The sequence below is a fragment of the Anopheles merus genome, chromosome 2R (genome assembly GCF_017562075.2).
Source record: "Anopheles merus strain MAF chromosome 2R, AmerM5.1, whole genome shotgun sequence".
NCBI classification, from domain to species: Eukaryota; Metazoa; Arthropoda; class Insecta; order Diptera; family Culicidae; genus Anopheles; species Anopheles merus.
This window is the reverse complement of record NC_054082.1, coordinates 15,552,627-15,572,186: the sequence shown is the minus strand read 5'-3', so window position 1 is coordinate 15,572,186 and position 19,560 is coordinate 15,552,627. Positions and strand designations below refer to the sequence as shown.

Here is a 19,560-nt window from a genome sequence, read left to right as displayed (position 1 = left end):
TAATGCTGATGCTCCACCGGCATTGGCTATTGATTTTGTAGCGCCAACTGGGCGGAGGAAACAAAAGCACACACTGTTACTAAATAAATCTCCCCCCGTTGCACTGTGCGTTCTTCGATTGGAGCAGGGTGAGAGCAGGACAGAAGTGCACAGAAAACTTTACAAACACAATTTCGCTGGCCCCGGATAGCGTCGGCATCGTTTGCATCGACCACCAAACAAATGCCTCACCCTCGCTCGCTAAAAACAATTCCGATACTAATAATTCAGCAATAATTTGAAAACTTTCATCTCCCGGCCTTGTGTGCTGGTCCAAATACTCTACCCCCCCCCCCCCCCACCCCCCAGCGCATGGGCACTCTTCCTGGCCGGAGCGAAAATGAATTCGTTTTGTGGCAAAGTTTCTCATCGTCAGTTTCGGTTGGTTTTTGGGGCTGCAAAAGCTTACTCTTTTTTTTTTGTTTTTTGTTTTTGCTTGACTTCGTTTTCCCAACTATCGTAAAGCATCAATTATTGCACAAACGGCAGTGCACAGTGTGGTTTGTTTTTAATCGATTGGGAAAGTTTGATGCTTTCCCGCTCGATGTGTGTGTGTATTGCTTGCTCGTTTTGCTGTTCAAATACACCTCGGGTTGATCGGTGTGTTCGTTCGAGGAAAATGGGTTTGGGCAATGTTTGACCAGTACTGTAGCGCTGTGGTAAAACACGACCCCCTCTCCCTCTCCTCGGAACCAAGTGAAATTGCTTTGGTAAACCGAAATAACACAGCCTGTTTGCTGTGGTGAAACAAAAATGGATGTTGTGCATATCTTTTTTTGTCCCTTACAGGCTGTAGGTGAAAACGGGGGCTTTCAGTTGAAATGGCAAACGTTCAAATAATGGAGTTTCTTATGATGGTATGGTAGGAAAGTTACACCACGCCATTTAACTAAATCTTCACTTTTTTTTGTTATTTTTAATGGAAAAACTCAATGCCATAGAATGTGGAAACCACCCCCTGCATTGTCCTAACCCCTACATTCCTGCTGGACCGGTTTGTCAGGATAGTGCTAAATTGTATTGCACATCACTTTGATATTTCATTTCCATCATAATATTTTTTTTACTTCTTTACCACGATTTTCAATACTTGAACGGTCTGTTGCAATCGTTTGCTCACCGGTGGGTTTGAATCCGGATTTCATCACCCGGCGACCCCTGTCGAAAGTAACTTGGACAACCCTGTAATGTACTCTGCACCCCCAAAAATGGGAACAGTGGGGGAGAGGACAGTTTGGTCCGAAATGAAGTCGTTCGATGATAAATGTCCGATGTGTGTGCACTGTGTAGATGTGTTTCTATGCTTGTAGCGCTGCACTACTCTTGCGTTGTCAACAAGAGTGCTAGACAAACATTCATTTATCATGTTCGGTGCGCGTCCGTCCACCCTGCCGCGCCCCGCCCAAGCTTAACATTGCGATTAGTGGTGCAATGGAAATCTGTGTTTAGTGTATTGTTTGCTCGTTATTTTACAACAAAAAAAAAAAATAAAATGCCGTACATGCAATGCCGATGCGCCCATTAGTGTTCTGTGTAAAGGCTGCTAATGGTGGAGAGCACGGGGAAAGGATGTTGCTGTTGTTTTTTACTTTGTCCAATCCCTGCGTTTCGCACCGGGCATGTACAACAGCGATCGATTAATTGGTATTGCGGGAGCGAGGAGGAGGGAGCTTGTTCACGCTCAAAATAGAAAGCCCTCCGTCCTTTGCAATCAAGTGAATCGTAGTGTGTGTGTGTGTGTGTCTATCTCCCTCTCAACAGCAGTACAGACCATCCTGCCGCATCCTGGACCATCATACCTCTGGCCCGTTTTTCCCCATTTGCATCTCGAACCTGGACTCCTCCTGCAGTTGCGTGTTGTACGCGCATTCACCTGATGCCCATTGGGGACAAAGGGCCTCAAGTTGTGTGTTGTGTTGTGTTGTAATGTGCATCAGCAGGGTAGAACTGCCCTAATATACCCCTACCTGCGCCCGCTTTGTTTGCATTCCAACGCGCTCTTTCCAACGCGCATCCCCTGTGCCGCTGTTTTTAAACATGGCGAGTGCAGAGTTCCAACAGGTATTTTCGGGGTCCGCTACAACCTGCCCCCCCCCCGCCACCCTGCTCCTCCACCGCCATGTGTCCTTTCGCTCCCTTTGCGCGAACCCCCTCGGCCACCATCGGCTCTTACACAAATGGTTCCGCTCGCGGCCAAACACCAGCGTCATTTGTAAATGTTTTGTCCACCAGGTGGGTATGTGTGTGTGTGTGTGTGTGTATATGCGTGTGTCGTCGTCGGCCACCTTTCCACCTTTCCACCCAAACACCTTTCCGAAGTTTGTTCAACTCCGTGGCGACGGCAACCAACGGCCGCGGTGGTGGTGTGGTGACACTTTGGAGCAATTAAGCGACAACACGCTGAACTTTTCCACAACTCCCCGGCACAGGCACTCACGCAGAGACACATTGTGCAGTCGATTTAAATGCATTTTTCGTGTTCAGTTAAATACTGCCACTGCCTCACCGGACCCGCTCCTCGGGGTGTGTTCATTTCTCGCGGATTTCGGGATGGAAAAATGGGTTTGGAAGTGCGCGGCTGTGGTGTGTCGGTCGCAGCAGCACAGACACGGGACGAACAATGTGTGAAAGCGAGATTTTTCGGCACTGTGTGGTGGAGGGCGTGTGACGTATCGGGCATCGGGAGAGAGGGTGGCAGTGATGGAGGAACCTTTGCCGTGTTTACAGCCGCTATTAACATCGTGCACTTACAAGTACGCATTATCCGAAGCGCGGTGGTAGTGAGCGCTGGAAAACATAATTTACATACCTGTTCGGAACTGTGTTCGAAGCAGCAGAGTGTGCGTGTGTGTGCGTATAGTTGCGTGGTAAAATTCCCACCGCATTCTTTGCCTTCCTGTTTCCCTATTGCCCATACATCCTCTACCCTGTGGAATCAAATCGTATCAATTTTTCGCCTTTTTAAGCTTTTTTTTTTACTTTTCCTTTGACGCTCGCTACTTACCGGGCGCGCTGGAATGGCAGGTTCATTTATCTTGCTCCGGAGCAGCACAAACCTATGGGTGGAGGTGTAGAAATTGCTTCAAGAGAAACCTTCATTAATTTCCATCAACATGATGGTGCGGGTGTGGCATCGCAAATGAAAGTGAAGAGAGTTTAATTCTGGTTAGAATGATTTTATTTATCCAATTTCATGGAGGCCTGGTGCTGCTGGGGAGAGAAGGTGTTCGGTGCCCAGGACCTGTCAGCTTGGGTGTGCACACGTGGTGTTCATTAATTTTGCTCCCATTGAAACGTGCGGTAGAAAAGCGTGACAGTTTCCGAGAGCCGCGCGTTGGTGGTTACTTTGGTGCCAGGTGGGGAAGGCTTTGAAACAATTTTCCACAATTTTCACGGAGGAATTCACATTTCATTTAATTCGAGTTCGAGTAAAAGCAGGGCCTAGTTGCTTGGTAAACTCGCCCGCCAGGCCAGTTCCAATTCTGAAATGTATGTTCAATATTTCGCTTTCCGAGAGCCGCGCAGTGCAGTGCGGATTTGTAGGAAAATTTTCCACGAACTCGTGTCCACCGGGAGCATTTGCAGCGCACAGCACATACATTTTCCCTTCACTCTGCTGCTGGCACAAAGGTAAGGTTCTAAAATCGGAACAATAGCAACATGGTGCACCCAGATGCAACATTGTTCTTCGTGCGATGCGTTTACTCGCCGTTCGCCGTTAGGCGCTATTTGCTTTACAGCCCCGTACTGTGTTCTTGCACAATTTCAGGCGGGGTTCATGTTTGGATGAAATTCCTGCTACACTCGGCCCCTCATTTTCGGAACATTTGGTCGATGATGCCCGCAGGAATACACTGCTGTAGTGTACCGCACGCACTCGCGCTCTCCAGCTCCAAAGACAACAAAACCGATTCCGTGTATCGTCCGAGTAGCCGTACATCGTTTGCTGGCTTTCGAAAGCTACCCACCCCGTTCGGTCGATTGCAGCGGGGTTTTCTAGCGCATATCCCCATTATGAAAGCGATTGCACCAGTACCTGCAATAAGTAGTCTAGTAACCTTTTCGCCCATTGCGCGAGGTAAACGCCCTACTGGTCAGATCTTTATCATCCTTGACCGCGGTTAGGTTTCGGCGGTTTTTTTTTCTAGAGAACTTTTTGCCGTCATAATTCTTCACGAAGGTTTTGCTCATTTGAATTTCGTCGGTAGAAAGGGGGAGAAATGGTGTTGGGAGTCGTTGTACTGTACTGCTCCTTTTCATCCTCCTCTGTGTCTGCGCGCTGCGTTGCCATACACAGCCGCAGTCGTTAGGACGCAGCAACGATGCGCACTTCGAGCTTTGTTTTCCCACTTTTCCACCCCACGTGGTAACGAACTACCTTGCTGTCTGTCTGTGTATGTGTGTGTGTGCGTGTATCAGTCACCTGCCGCGGTCGGCAGAATAAGAACGAACACGCCGTGCGTGTGATATACGTTGCCGCAGCATAAATTTCCATCTCAAGCCCCAAAATCAGACCACCCCCCAAACCACTCACCCTATTGTCTGGTTCGGTAGCCGTGTTGGCTTGTGTGTGTTTTTTTGCAGCAGAGCATGCGTTTGCATAAGTGTGTACGAAGCGCGATTCACCATTTCGCTTCGAATGCCAACGGAGGGAGCCAGCTCCTTTGCCTGGCCTGGTGGCTGCCGTTGTTTGGTAAAGCGAGCAACGAAAGTCGAATGCCGGAAATCCAATCCTAGCTCGATTCTCTATGCCTCTCTCCCCACCATTCCGCGTGTATGTGTGTGTGTGTGTGGTTGAGTAGGCTGTTTTTTGCTGCTTCCTTGATGGAGCACAATTTTCCGCCTCCCGCCTGTCGGTGGGTAGGCTTTCGACGCGATACAGCTTTTCCAATCATTCCAGCTGCGTTCCACCAAACTAGACAAAGTGGTTGAACCATCCTGTGAGCACACACTGCTGATGCTGATGATGATGGAATTGAAACAACGAATGTTTCTCCTTTTCATTTCTGTTGTTTTTTTCTGGGGATGTAGTTGGGTGGAGTTGATTTTCGACGTGGCAATGATGGGCGATGTTTACCAATCGTGTGCCCGATTGCCGGTAGCTGGTGGCACCACACGGTTTAAGGGATTGTTTCCAATTGCTGATTTATGTTGCACGCGTCTCAAATTCGCATTCGAGGAGGGGGGGGGGGGGGGAGGGGTTGCAGAGTCGTGACTGTCGCCGCCGTCTGCCACCAATGCTTGCCAAACGCGTGACAGTTGTGTGATGAAGCCATCGGGGCACGTTTTCGTGTGGGAGTTTCCCGGATTTGGTGGGCTCGGAAATTGGGATGTATTGTGTTACATCGGTTTGTGTGTTTGGGTTGTTGTTGTTTTTTTTTCCTAGCATCCATTCTACTAAATGTAATTGGATTAGCAATTAAAGATGTACGCGTGTCAAAAACACGTTCCTTCGCCAGTGTCTAAGACTATTTCCTTTGAAGCTGCTGATAGGGATAGATCCTCTACCGGCAGTCCTTCACGATTGATAAATGTTACAATGTCCAAAAAAAATAAAACAAAATAACTCGAACCAATCGCACGTCACTCCGTTTTTCATCCACCATCCCAGTCTCTACTGCACATGCTTATCGATCATAATCGAATAATCCACTCCAATCGACACGTTCTTAACTTTTGCCACTTTATGTGTGTGTGTGTGTGCGGACGAAACAACTCTCCCAGTGCAGTGTGTCTGTGGCACAAACACCCACACCCTGAAGGTCCTAAAAATATCGATTCTTTCACCCGATAAATGCCACCGGAACCGGAACGGATCATCGAGGAAAAAGCCCCAAAATCGATCTTCTGTGTGGGGGGGAGCAAGTGGCGCGGTGAAACATAAAAAAGGCCCCACCCTTCGCTCACCATCCTCAGCACATATCAGTGAATATTTATTTCGTTTTCGCGCCCCGGCCCACCATCCCCCGAACATTGTGGCCCTTTTTATCGCCCATCCGAGCCAGCTCATCATCTGCTCTCTGTGTGCTTGTCTGTGTGTGTGTACCCTCGGCGCTGATGTGTTCGGTGTGTGACGTGAGTTAAGGGACCGGTTAACTTACTGGAATTTATTTTTCCTGCTCACCGGTGTTCTCTGCTTCTATTTTCGCTGTTGCTCACACGTGTGTATAGGTGGGTGTGTGTGTGTGTGTGTTTTCGAACCGAAAATCATCCGCTTTTACCCGGCAAGTTGCAGAATTTGATGGAGACACGGGGGGCTGGGGAGGGTCAGAGCCGAGCGCGGCGGAGGTATGTGAAAACGTGAGCAGCATGCCAACGGGCGGATAAACGGAAACCTTTTGCCGCAGAATCATTTCTCCAGACTGGAAGCGGTGGGACGATGGCCCTTAGGGGTTGCGGGTGCGGAGCGCGCGTGCAAATCTCGTCCCCAGCAGAGCCTTACGGTGTTGTGGTGGCAGTGAGGAGGCCCTCCTTCCTGGCTTTGGTTGCTTTTTCGGTAGTTCGCTTGACTACGAAGTGTGACGATGGTTTATTTCGTTCTATGATGGTCCTCTTCTCCGCTTTGACCACCAGTTTATTTGCAGTGGCATGATATTGCAATGGAAACGGAAAGCAACATCTCTCGCACTGCTGTGCTGGTGGTAGTGGTGGATCGCAGAATAGTCGCGGCGATAAATAAATTTGTAGACTCAGGGCGTGAGGTGTCCACCATGCATACGTCACCAGCTCATCATGCTCGAGACAGTTTCAGTGTTGTTTTTTTTCATCCTCCGATTTCAAGCAGGAATATCATGGTGCCTTTATTGCGGCTCTATTAACCCCCTCCCCTTCCCGTCCCCGGGCCCATGAGACGTCATCAGACAAGCGCGGTGCTGATTGTGCGGAGTTTCGTTTTTAATAACTCTTCTGTTCGCTGTGTTACCTTCATTATGAGGACACTACTCCAAGCGAAAGAACGAGGCAAAAGAAACTAAAACCTCCGCTCCCAACTCGTCATATTTAATTGAAAAATTAATTTTGTTTGGATTTCCACACACACACACACACACGCACACACAACCCAGCTTCTTGCCGTCCATCTTCTCGTTCAGTTCTACGAAAGGACTCGCCACAGGAAGTGTGACGTCGTCGGGGTCAGTGGGCGATGGCTTAGAGAGTTTTTGGTGCTCCATTGCGCGTCCTTTTTCCAGCGTTTTGTGTTGACACTGAGTCAGCAGAATGCTATCGGGTACATCTCAGCCTCCTCCGTCTCTCTTCGCGCGCGCGCACCGACTTCAAGTGGAAAAATGGTGAAAATAAGTGGGTCACGCCGGGAGCGATGGATTATTATTCGGTCGTCCGACGCCGGTTTTGTGTGTGTGTGTGTGTGTGTGTTCGTGCGTCCTGTGTTCTGGTGCGATAAGGGCGGATCTGCAATGTAAACACACTGGCCAGGGAAAGTAAAAGCGCGGAAAACAAATGATGAAAGCTTCCGTTTTTTTTTTGTTGTTGCTGTGCGTTGTGCTGGGGAAAGGAAATTGGCCAGCAATCTGGGCAGCATGCAGGGGGCAGAAATTTAGATGGATTTCACCCACTTCAAAGGCACCACACAGCGCTGAGAGAGAAAGAGAGAGAGAGAGAATGAGAATAAGAAAAGCAAAATCAGTAAAATATATAAATAAACGAAGAAACGGGCGACGCCGCTGCCGCCGGTGACGACGCGCCCTTCAGCAGCAGCGGCGCGGCAATCTGCTAAATCATCAATTTTAAGGGATTATCATATGATTTATTTTTATCACGCTCTGATTACGGTTTTATAAAGGATTTTCTGTTTGCCGCGCTGCGTGTTGTTGCGTACGCTCTGATCCGCAAAGCAGTTTTGAGCCGTTGCTCTGCGGGTCCTCTTTCCTGTTTCTATTTGTGCGTCACAGTGTTTTTGTTTATTTCGGCTAAGAATTTGCTGACTGTTTCTTTTGCTTTTTGTTGGTGTGGCTAAGGTAAAAAAAAGAAAGTAATATGATTTTCCTCCCACAAGGCAGCAGGGGGACGAAGCTATTTTTAAAGCCGTTTCCATTATGGGATGACGATGGCGCGGACCTTGGCCCTGCTACAGTACCCCGCAAATGCTTCTTCTAAAAAAGCACCGCGTTGTCGTTACGGCATTTTAAAATAATCTACTATCAAATAATGGAAAATGTGGTCTGGTTGCTCGCTGCTTTCCAGGCGGCCGGGTTTTTAAACGCTCTGCGGTGTATCAATGATCAGCGTTTTTGGTGCGCGTTTTGTTTCCCAAGCGAAGGAAGGAACTAGGAAACGGGCCTTGGTGGAAGGTTTGGGTGGGAGCAGTACCTGGTTGGCGTTCGTTCGTTGCCGCCCGGATTGTCTAATTCATCGATCAGAAAGTACAAAGCTTAATTAAGCCATAAAATTTCCAATTATCACGATGAAGTAATTAATCGCTTGCGGCGGTTTTAGGGATCCGCTCACTCTCTCTCCCTCTCTACTTCGCATCATTTTCGGGGGGCGCCATTCGTGGTCGTGGTGATGAAGCCCTGGCGCCCGCGAAATCATCACTTCTCGCGCGTCTTGGCAACCCGCACACACACAGACATCCGATACCTTTAGCCATCTTTGCCTACCCCATAACCCCTTTTTGGAGCAGAACCGACGAAAGCGATCTTGAAGGCTCTCTCGGGTTAGTTTCTGTGGTTCGCTGACGAGGGTTCGGCTCAACAACGACAATCAACCTGACAACGTCTGTCGGGGGGAAAGCTGTCGTGGTGCTGTACCAGGTGTGTGCGGAAAAGAGGAGAAAGTACAATGACAGCAAAAACCACACAGACACACACACAAACACAACTTCCGATACAGTACGGATCAATGATTTTAATTTCCGCTCCTGATAGACATCGTTTTGGCACAGAGCTCCTCACCATTGTGTGCGTGACGTTTATGAAGCCGGCATCGGAAGCAGAGCGGAAGAAGAGGCAGAAGAAGCTTCGGCTGACACAACGAGATCGCTATCGGGAGTAAAGACCTTGAAAGTGTACGCCCACCGCTCGTCGTCGCGCACTGGGTACGCAACACTTGTTGTTGGTCCTTCGAGCCGGATCCGGTGCCTTCTGTTTTTTCATTGCATTCCCCATTCCCGCTGACTAATTGTGAACAAATTAAAAAGTTTTAATAATTAATTAAAATACTGCGAAGCCGTGGTGTAAGCCCCCCTCCGGTGTATGTTCATGACCGTGTAGTGGCCGTGAAGAGACAGGACTCTGGCCGTGTGGCCCCAACACTGCCTAGGCAACACAACCTAGGCAACGCCAAGTTTTAATGAGGTTTTTCGCTCCTCAATTCTTTGATTTTGACGAGTATATTAATGATTAAGCTTTTTCTCATGCTTTTTTCTCTCTCTCTCTCTCTCATTTGCAGATTGCTGATTAACGGGCACATCAAAACGGCGGAACGTGGTCGTCGTCCTGGTTCGCGTCTCCCGGGGAGGACACAATTCCTGTCACACAACTCCAGCCCCGCCCAGCTCTGTAATATGTGGTTTTGCGTCGCTACAATGTAAAGTGTTGTTGTTGCTGTGTCCGGTGGCAACTTTGCAAATGTAATTTGTATCAGATTTTCCAGCTAGGCAGTGCGTAAGTGCGTGTAGCAGGCTTTCATTTACCGCGGGTGTATTGGTGTTTGTGTGGTTAAGAAGTGCGTTGCGTCTCACAATGGCATGAAGGAAAGGTGCCCATGCTAACGGTGCTGTGATTGTGTGTTGTTCACCTCGGTGTAAGTGTATTTGTGTGCTACCCCATCTCCCCTCCCCAGTGTGAATGTGGATGAGGGGCAGTATAAAGGGAAAGGAAGAAGCCGTTTGTTGTAGGGAAGAAGAAGAAGAAGAAGCAGTAGTGGTGTGCGCCAGGGGTTGAAGAAAAAGGGCCCACCGCCGCTGCCGCCGCATTGCACCCGGGGCACTAGCACCACCGGGCAGGGCGGGAAAGGGAGTGTGTGTAGTGGTGGCGTTACATGTGGGAAATGTTAGATCCCGACCTAGAGTGTGGCAATGAGTGTGGTGGGCCGGGGCCGCCCCCCGAGTTTCTCGTGCCACCGCCACCCCGGCCCCCGTTTCTGGCGGAGCTGGTCAACTGCAACGAGGAGCAGCTGCTGCTGCAGCAGACGACGGCACCGTTCGGTGGTGGAGCCGGCGGGGCCGCCGGTTCCTTCGCCGAGGTCGACATGTGCGAAGCGTTCCCGGTAAGTAAAATATCGATTAATTGGTGCAGTGAAGATAGAGGAGCAGAGAGAGAGAGAGAGACAGCGAGAGAGAAAGGGTAAAGTACAGAGCATATTTCGTACATGATTTGGTGAAAACTTGAAAAGCTGGAGCGAGTTCGGCTCAGCATGTTAGGCGATGTGTGTAGACTGCTTTAGATAATAATCCTTCCGATCCCGGTGTGGTAAGCTTCATCCACAACGGGCACGGGAAGAGTCGACAGGTAGCAGCATCCTTTCCTGGGCTACTATGCCGTGCAAATGCCGGGTAATCCGTCTGAAACGTTTCTTTCCAAATGCATCCTCACAACACTGCTGCCACTCGATGCTGGCGCTTTGCTCTCTCCGGCAGGTTGTGTTTGTGTTTTCGGACGCAAACGGACGGCCTGTCGTCTCGTCGATTGGATTAAGTGCAATTGAAAGCCTGTTTCCCCCTGTCTCTGGCGGCTTTTCCTCTGCATCATTCGATGCAACTGCCTCTGTGGGAGGTGTTTGCCCGGTCAACGTTACGTCCATTTAGGATCCTATCCTAGTCTCTTTTTTTATTTGAACCGCCTGTCCTAACTCCTGACCCTCCACACAATCTTCTGGCTGAAAGGATTGGGACCAGTTTTTCATAATTGAACATTTTCCACCAGGTTGAAAGGCGAACAAAAAAAAAAACGGGCCCCAATAGCATGATTTTCTTTCACACAATCGTCTCTCTACACACGGCGTTGGCTGGCTCATCGATAGCGCTGAGTGAGGACAATTCGCAGAAGTAGACTTTTTAAACCATTGTTATCTTTTCCATTAGATGACCCCTTTTTGCCAGCATTTTCCCTCCTCTCAATCACTGCATCGAAAAAAAGAAGGAAAATCGAACCACCAAATCGAAGGTTCGATTACACACACAACAACACCGTGCAAGGCAAGAAGTTCGTTTTCATCACATTGTCGCCTTGCTTATCTTGCTGCTGCCATCACGTGCGGACGAAACATTTTTCGCGTGGGGAGGAGGTGATGAAGGCGAGCAGACACTGCCTCCACTCCAACTTGGTTGGGACCTTATTGTTTGGGATAGCGGACAATCGACCGGAATCCCGCCCGGCTTTCGCCCAGCTCGTCGTACCCGCAGGGACGCGAAGGCTTAAATCTTTGACCGGAGAAAACACACACACACAAATAGAAAAAAAAAACACCTACAAAAAGCTCTTTCTAAGCTCTCCGCTATTTTCTGCTACCTTTCTAACCTAGCCTGTTGTTGCGAAGCATGAGTTATGGGCCTCGTTCGCTTGGATTTTCACGCAGCCCCACTCACACAGAATGTCCAGTTGCGCTAGATGAATGGAGGGGGGCGGAAAAGGGATGTTAGCGCGGGCGTAGAGTCAACATGCGAAGGGAAAACACACCCCTTGCGTCGCCCCATCCGGACGGCAAACTATTTTCATTCCACAGTGCCTTTGTTCTCCTTATCATAATAAATCAAACCTTACCCGATGAGCCAACCTTTTCTATTGGTGGAGCCAATGTTGTACGTGTCCGAGGAGGCGGGGGGGGGGCTGCCCGGCTCTATTGTATGCCGCGACCTTTTCCTTCGGCTATGATTTGATGATGGTCAAACAATCATAAGGGCTGACCCTCCAGGCCCTCCCGCAGCTCTCCGTGCCAGGAAAAGCGCTGGCGCGCGCGCTCAATTGCGAACAAAAACACACACACACCACCGGTGAGGCGATGGAAGGGCATGGTGAGGTTGGTGTGTCCTTTTTCTTATCGACTGTTTGCGCGATTTCCACCGTCCACTCTCCGGGCACTGGTGTTTCTACGTGGCAACACGGGATTCTGTGAACGTGGCTCAGATGAATGTGGTCTACGAATCGACGCGACTAGCAGCAGAGTGACCATTGTGAATCGCTCGCTCGCTCGCTCAGTCCCGGAACGCACCAAAGATGGCGATCGAGTGATATGAAAAAGAAGGACTGAAGCAAGGGGGTTCAGGAGGTGCACTATAGGAATCATCACATCGCGTTCCCATTGTTAGCTGGCCGCTGCAGAGGTTATATTGTGCAGGTGATATCAGGCTCGATAGATCTGTTTGCGATCTTTCGGTTTGTAGCAGTTTTGCTTCACCACCTCCCTGTTAGCTTGGTAAAGGTTGGAATTGCTATTTCTGTGGTTAAAATGACTTTCAAAACATTTTTATATTATTTAATTATTCGCCTGGAAATCTTTCTATTTGTGTATTGTTAAATGTACCACAACGGGACCAAAACGCTACAAGTTGTTGTAGCCTACAACCAATGAACCCATTTTAGATTCAATTCTTCGTTCGTTTATTAGATTGTCCCATCTTTGCAGGCAACGGAAAATCCTTTTTTCGTCCTCTAATTTAACCCCTATTTTCCGCCTTCGAAAGGATCACCAATTTGGATGGGGATGACGGGGAGTTAGGTTGTGCGGAGTTGTGCCCAATCCTATTGCGATCAATTTTCGTTTCCGTCGTGTGCGGTCTTAAGCCGCACCAGCTAATACGTGCTGCCTTCCGCGGCGGTCCGCGCCGAAGTAACGGGAAGTAACTAACAGAATAAAAGCCGGAAAACCTACACCTCCTTTCGGGCAAACCCCCCCCCCCCCTCTTTGTCTGACACACACGATAGCGCTTTAATTCCGAACAAGAACGTACGATTTGCACCGATTTTTACTGTGTCTGTGTGCGCCCGCTGGCGCTGTGTAATGCAAAGTTATCGTCGGGTGGATTTTGTTAACCGAAGCACAAACCCCTCCTCTTCGGTCTCGCTGTATATGGCCTAAAACCGGTAGCAGGGGAATGTCGTTGGAAGGATTTTTCGCTCCTTTTTTCCCCGGCCACTGGTGTATGGGTCAATTTTAGCACAAAACACACACAGCCCCCTACACAAGTATGGAGCTGGGAGCTGCTGCTAGCCCTTTTGTCAGCCGGCGTGGAAGGGCGCAAATTCCGGCGTGCTTCTTTTACAGCATGTGTGCTAGCCGTTTGCAGTTCCAGCTTTTAGAGTCGGAGCGCTTTACTTTTTGCTGCGTGCCAGGAAGCTCTCCGCTGCTCCCGTATGTGTGTGTGTGTGTGTGTGTGTTGGAAAATCCATTAACGGCACTATAAATGTCGGGTTGAATTAAGTTTTATGGAATCTTCTTGGCGTGTGTGTGTGTGTGTGTGTGCTGCATTGGATTAGAGGATTCGCTCATGTTTGTATGCGTACAGTCCTAAGCATGGGACGGGTAAGAAATGCCTGGAAAATGAGGCCCGTAAAGGGATTTTCCTATTCAATTACTGCTGCTTTGGTACAAATAAGGGGTAGGGTACATTTGCTTTTATCATTTAAGCTTCGTGCCTATTCTCTCGTGGTAGAATAATCAAACAGAGGATCGCAAACCGTTGAACGAAAAGCTCCCTTAAAAATGAATTATGTATTTAGTATCGCATTTTGAATTGGGCCCAAAACAAACAAAAAACAACAAAAAAGGTAGTTTCCACCATCTTTGCACGTTGCGAAATGAAAATGGAGAAGCCAAGCATTTGGTGGATCTATTTCATTCAAAGCATTGATTTCATAATTGGCGACCGAAATTGGAGACTCTTTTTCTGCGTCAATGATTGCGTCCGTCCCGCCAACAACAAACTTATCGGCCTGGATGTCCTAAATTTTCATGAATAATTAATGTTTAATCAAATTTTATTTTCATTTTGATTGTATCGCACCAGATCCAGCCAATGATTCGATTGACGCTCGATATGATTAATTTGGTGTTTGGGATTTTTAGTTATTTTTTTTGTAATTGAGAAATGTTAGGGCTCCAAAAAGGTTTTTCTCTTTTTTGTTTCGTGCTCTAACATTCTATTAAAAAGGCAATATGGCCATCCGGAACCGAATTTCACTTGCCACCAGCTCGCGGTTCACTGAAAACGATTGATTGAATAACTCTCCCTTCTCCGTGTCACACGAGTGGAACAAATTTATGTCGCACTCTGTCTGTCATGCCTCACTGAAAGCGTCCCGAGTTTTTCCCGAGCGTATCATTTCCCTCTGCTCCCACCCTTGTGTGTATGTGTGTGTGTGTGTATTTCTATTGCTTTTAAACGACATACCCAAACTGTTTTTATGGCCCTTAATTATAAATTTTTAGCCATTTTCCTGCCACAAAATGGCCCAGCTTCCGGTCTTCATGGTTGGCCCGAACTGATGTTCCGTTTCGAATTCTCATTTGTTATGGTGTGATTCTTTCTACCTTTTTTTCTTCTTTTGGTTTGATGTGGCTCCATGTTCTCACCATGTGCTCTGTATTTCAGGCTCTTAAACAATCGCTCTACAACGCCAAGGGCGGTGCGGGCGCACAAAGAGACGGACCCCGCAGGGACGCGGGCTTTGCCATTCAAGTAGAAAGTTTTATTGTAAAACTTTTAAAAGGATGGATCGCACGCCGTGTTGTCTGCTTGATTTTTCTCCCTGTCTTGTTCGCTGTCTTTTGTATCGTCCGGAAGCTTTTCCGGATGTGCGGGTAGTCGCACCATAAGTACGACATGCAATTTTCTTCCCCAGCAGCGTGCCCGTGTCCGTACGGAGCATCATCTTTGTGCCATTTTTCGCGAACCACCCGCGCGCGCTATCTTGAAGTGTATAGCACGTGTCGGCATATGTTTTTTTTATGTGTGTTTTTTTGCTGTCCTAAAATTCTCCTTCGTCTAGGCGGGCCTACCAGCGAGCGGGAGCGATAAAATAAAGCCTGGCGGTTGGATTTTTATCTCGAAAGTTTTCACTTACGGCTATAAATTTCGCCAACCATCGGGGCTATTCAAATGAGCCTTTTTACTGTTGCTCCTTTCCTTCCTTGCCTTCCTTTCGTACTGTTTTCGTTTGATAGGAAAAAGCTCTAAAAAGGCTCATTGCAATTTTCCACTTAAACAACGCAACAAGAAACAAACAAAAAGAGTACAGAAAAAAAAACAGGAAAATATAATATAAATCCTTCCATTGGGCAAACGTTCACCATTTACCAATATAAGGAGAAGTGGAGCAGAAGTGCGGAGGGGGAAGAAAATGCTGTTTTCGAAAGCGGTACGCTACATCGCATCGCTCACGACGATGTCCTGCTTCCCTTTGTGGGCTGCAGCTTCGGTCATTTGAGGTGGAGTGGAAAACTGAAAACGCTTCTTAGGAAACTTCCTCCAATTGGAAGCGACGGAAAAGTTGTGTCATTAAAAATTGTTACCGAAATTATTTTTAATGTCTTGTTTGGCGAGCGCGGGCGAGGCCCCATTGCTTGCTGGCCATGCTCCTGGCAACCGTGGACAGCGAACGCAACAGGAAAAGTAGTAATGCAAGCCAGCAGAACATGCTATCATCAGCGTTCGATGAGGAAATGCCGTCCATCAGCGGTTTGTTGCCTATTTTTGGTGCTCTCGCGCCAAACATATTTCCTGCTCGAAAACTTTTCCCATAAAGACGGTGCAATGCCGCTCTCTATCGCGTTCTGCAGTTCTGCAAGAGGGTCTTAGTGTAAGCATCTCAAATGATACAAATAAAACAATTTCCATCTGGCTGTAACTTTCGTTTGCGCGAGTGAAACTCTCGTGTGTGTGTGTGTGTGCCTTTGTGCCTTTGTGACCAGTGCAGGGCGAGAGGTCAGCTTAATTGAGTTATTAATTGAGGGGTTTAGGTTTCATTGTCTGCCGTTTCAATCCCCGACCAACAGCAGCAGGCCTCCATTGTGCATCAATTAAAAGTGTAAACACGGCGGACGGAGCGCGAAGCTTGACTGCTGCTGCTGGCTGTGATGTTTGCAGTATTCTAACGTCATATTTTTCTCTTCTCCTTCTCATTTCACAGATCATCGACGCCAGCTACCACAGTGGTCCATCATTCCAAACCTCCGCCATGATAGTGCTGTGCTCGGGGCTACTGTTGTTAGTCATATTTATTTCATCGTTACTAGTGTGGAAGTAAGTATCATCATCTTTACGTACATTTGTACTTGCGATAGCGCGTTTTCTAGCTCGCTTCTCGTGCCTCATTATTGGAGAAAGCGGTGGGCTGAGGACTTAGTGTGTCTTGTTGCAGGAGAGCAAAGTAAATGCTATTACACATGACCTATGAAAGGGGATGTCTTTATAATACTTACTAATCAAAACTTCAAACTATTGCTCAGAAATGTAAAAAAATGAACCTTCTAACGCCTGTGCTCAATGGGACATCAAACAAGTCGTTGGCGGTGGAAGCAATTACGTAGATTGAACCCGCACGCGCTCTTTAGTTTATCTCGTCAATCTTGAGTGTCTTTGCTTTGATCGGCTGTAAATACGAAGGGTTTGCAAATATGGATTGATCTCTACCCAGAGATGCCCCATCCAACTGTTGACTGTTGATTCCTGCCAGCTGCGGGCTCATCATCAGTGTTCATTCTTCAGTAAATGAAGTACCAGCGCTTCTCCTTAAAGCTCGAGTTGTTTGCAAAATATCATTTTTATTTTCTCGACATCTTCAATCCAGTTCCAAGAGTGCTTATGTTGTTGCCTCTGAACCCACGCCGCCCTTCGTGTAATGCTTGATAATTTGTGCTGCTAGTGGAGCTTTCTTCCGAATGGCTTGAGCAAAGATGGCCTCCTACTCCTTCAGCATCATCCTACCGCTCCTGAGTGCTCTCCAACCCGAACACACCCGAGCAGCGGAATAGAGCAGCAGCAAAGTTTGTTGTAAATATGCTTCAATTAATTTAATTAGCTCGCCTCGGGGTAGAGGAAAGCCCCGGCAACAAAAAAAAAAACCTCCAAGAGGAAAGCTTCCACAAAAAGCAACAAGAACAACCACCACCTTTCCGTGTGCCCGTCGTGACACATCCCATTTTGAAACCACTCACAAGAGCCGCCATCCTCGTTGTTGGTGGCCGGTTCTGGTTGCTGGTCCGCGGTTCTTCCTGCAGTGTGCGACTTTTCCCTAAAACAGGAAGTAACTCAACAATGGGTCCCGGGCAGATACTGTCTGGGAAGGAAAACTGATCCGCTGGTGGTGGTGTAAACAAAGTACAAATTATCAAAGTCCGTCCAGCGAAAGGAGCGTCCGGTAACGCTTTCCCCCGTGGGGTTGGCTATTATCCTTTGCGCGTCCGTTCCGTGCACATACACACAGAATGTGCTGCTGCTGATGCTGCTTAGCGCGTAAACCAGGACGAACGGTCAGATGAAGGGGGCTTGCCTTACCGGAAAGTGGTTCCTTCGCTCGACGCTGCTGAAAATGTAGATAAATTGCGTGTTTCTGGCGAGCTTTCTTGAGCGGGGGGTTTTCCACACTGTTCCGCAAACGAGAGACCTTGCGGGGAGTGGTGCAGATTGTTTTATGATATTTATGTTTGAGAAAGGTTGATTGTTTTGTTTGGATAGTGTGTACTTGTGTTGGTGTTGGTTTGTGTATAAAGATAGACTATTATAGTTTGTACCACCACTAACACCATTGACTGACCCAGTGCGGCAAGGAAGTGTTGAAAGTCGTCCTGCCTTCCGATGGTGCGGCGGAAGATCTTCAAGATACCGATAAGGAAAACACTGGCGAGGTTCTGCCGCACTGTACCACTTGCTCTCTCCCAGCAGCAGCAGCACTGGGTTGGCGTGATTGATGGCCGAGTTACGTGATGCGGCCATGCTGGCGTGTTCCGGTGTTTGGCGCACTGTTTGTTCGGGCTGACGAAGGCAATCGCTTCGCTAGCTGAAGAAGTTGCGCGCCTGTGTTCATTACAGCTTTCGGGTCGGCATTAAAGCTCGATTACACACACACAAGATGAAGTGTGTGCTGTCTGTCGAGGTCGAGGGTTGACGGAGGGTTTGTTGGTTGATTGTAAGGCGGCACACGCAAATATTTAATCATCAATTGTAGAACGTCAAGAGAAAGAGACTGAGAGAGAGTGAGAGAGAGCGTATCCATAAACCTTTGTTGTTGGTGTGAAGTTTGCGTTTAAATGCAAACTATGGCTGCGAATTTCTAGGAACAGGTGCTATAGTGCGGTATCAATTAGCAACAAGCGACGTGATTAGGTGTAGGGTAAGCTTTCCATCTTTCCATCATGAAAGTTGTTCGGTAGCATCTCGCAGCCCCAGCATCTTCTCCATTCGCATAATGGATATTATTTTTAATCAGTTTAGCGAAGCACTCTGATACAGTCGCTGGCAAGGGCGTGCAAATACATCAAGCCTTTCTTGGAACGAAACGGAAACCATCGTCTGCCAGCTAACCTCTGGATAGCAGAACGTTAGTTAGTGTCTTGTTTTTTATCCTCTTAGCTTCGAAGCGAGGCACCCGTTTGTGAGTCGACAGCAGATTCAATATCAATACACCTCATTCCTGGAACATTCTGTAACAGTTACGCGTGTCGAGAACGGTTCGTTGACGCTCGTTTACCTTCATGCTCAGGGTTGCGGCTGGGTGAGCCTTACAATAACGAAATTCTTTTAATCCCACGTTTGATGCTTCTCACACCGCCCGCTGGAACTGCTGGAACTATTTCCAAGTTTCCAAGTTTACTTGTCATTCTTTTACTTTGTTGTCTCTTTTGTTGTCAGTACACTGTAAAATATATGTGTGTTTAAGCTGTGACACGAATGGCTCAGTGTGTGAGAGGAACAGTGTCGTCCTGCGTGAGGTTGAGTGTAATCAACCTAAAAACATTAAAGAAACGATTGTTCCACTGGAAGCGTACACCAACTGCGCGCACTTGTAGTAACTTCCTGTAGGAGCGGAGGAAAAGAATGCCACAAGAAACACACAACCTGTTCGAGCAGTGGAGCTGACATTGGGTCGTCCTACGGGACTTTTCCTATGCGGGGGCATACTTTGAATGCTTCGTAAGAATATATTGGAAATACTGATGCTCAACCGAAGACAGCACCCTCAGAGAGAGTGTAGTTGTTCTGGTTGGAACTGTAGTAGCTTTTTTCTCTGCTTGCTTTCCGTCGCCTTGAAGCGTTCCTCCTCCATTGGTCTCAGTATCAGCAAAAAGTGTGTTTGGTAGCCGTAGGTGAAAGTTTCGCCCCAAAATTCTGACAGCAAACAAACTCACTTGCAATCCCATACTCACACGCTGAGAGTTACTCATACTTTTCGGGCTCTAATATCTAACCTGTGTGTGTGCTGGGAAAGAAGCCGACAGAGGGTATGTGATCGGAAGGAACACGGACAGGAGAGTATACACGCACCAGCACCGACCGATCTGGCGGTGCGCTTCGTTTGACAGGTACCCAAGTGGAATGAACTAAGTTCCGGTGGCATTTTGGGAGCA

The 19,560-nt window shown here is 48.1% G+C and overlaps 1 protein-coding gene across 5 annotated transcripts in view; it reads left to right on the top strand.

The window, feature by feature from the left end:
- LOC121601573 (probable serine/threonine-protein kinase DDB_G0282963) overlaps positions 1 to 19,560 on the top strand; it is a 138,296-nt gene that overhangs the window by 36,288 nt on the left and 82,448 nt on the right. For all 5 annotated transcript variants that reach the window (XM_041930421.1, XM_041930403.1, XM_041930410.1 and 2 more), the window contains exons 4-5: positions 9,448 to 10,266; positions 16,125 to 16,237. In XM_041930421.1, the coding sequence (XP_041786355.1) occupies positions 10,039 to 10,266; positions 16,125 to 16,237 (341 nt within the window). In that variant the 5' untranslated portion in view covers positions 9,448 to 10,038. The remainder of the gene's footprint in view (positions 1 to 9,447; positions 10,267 to 16,124; positions 16,238 to 19,560) is intronic.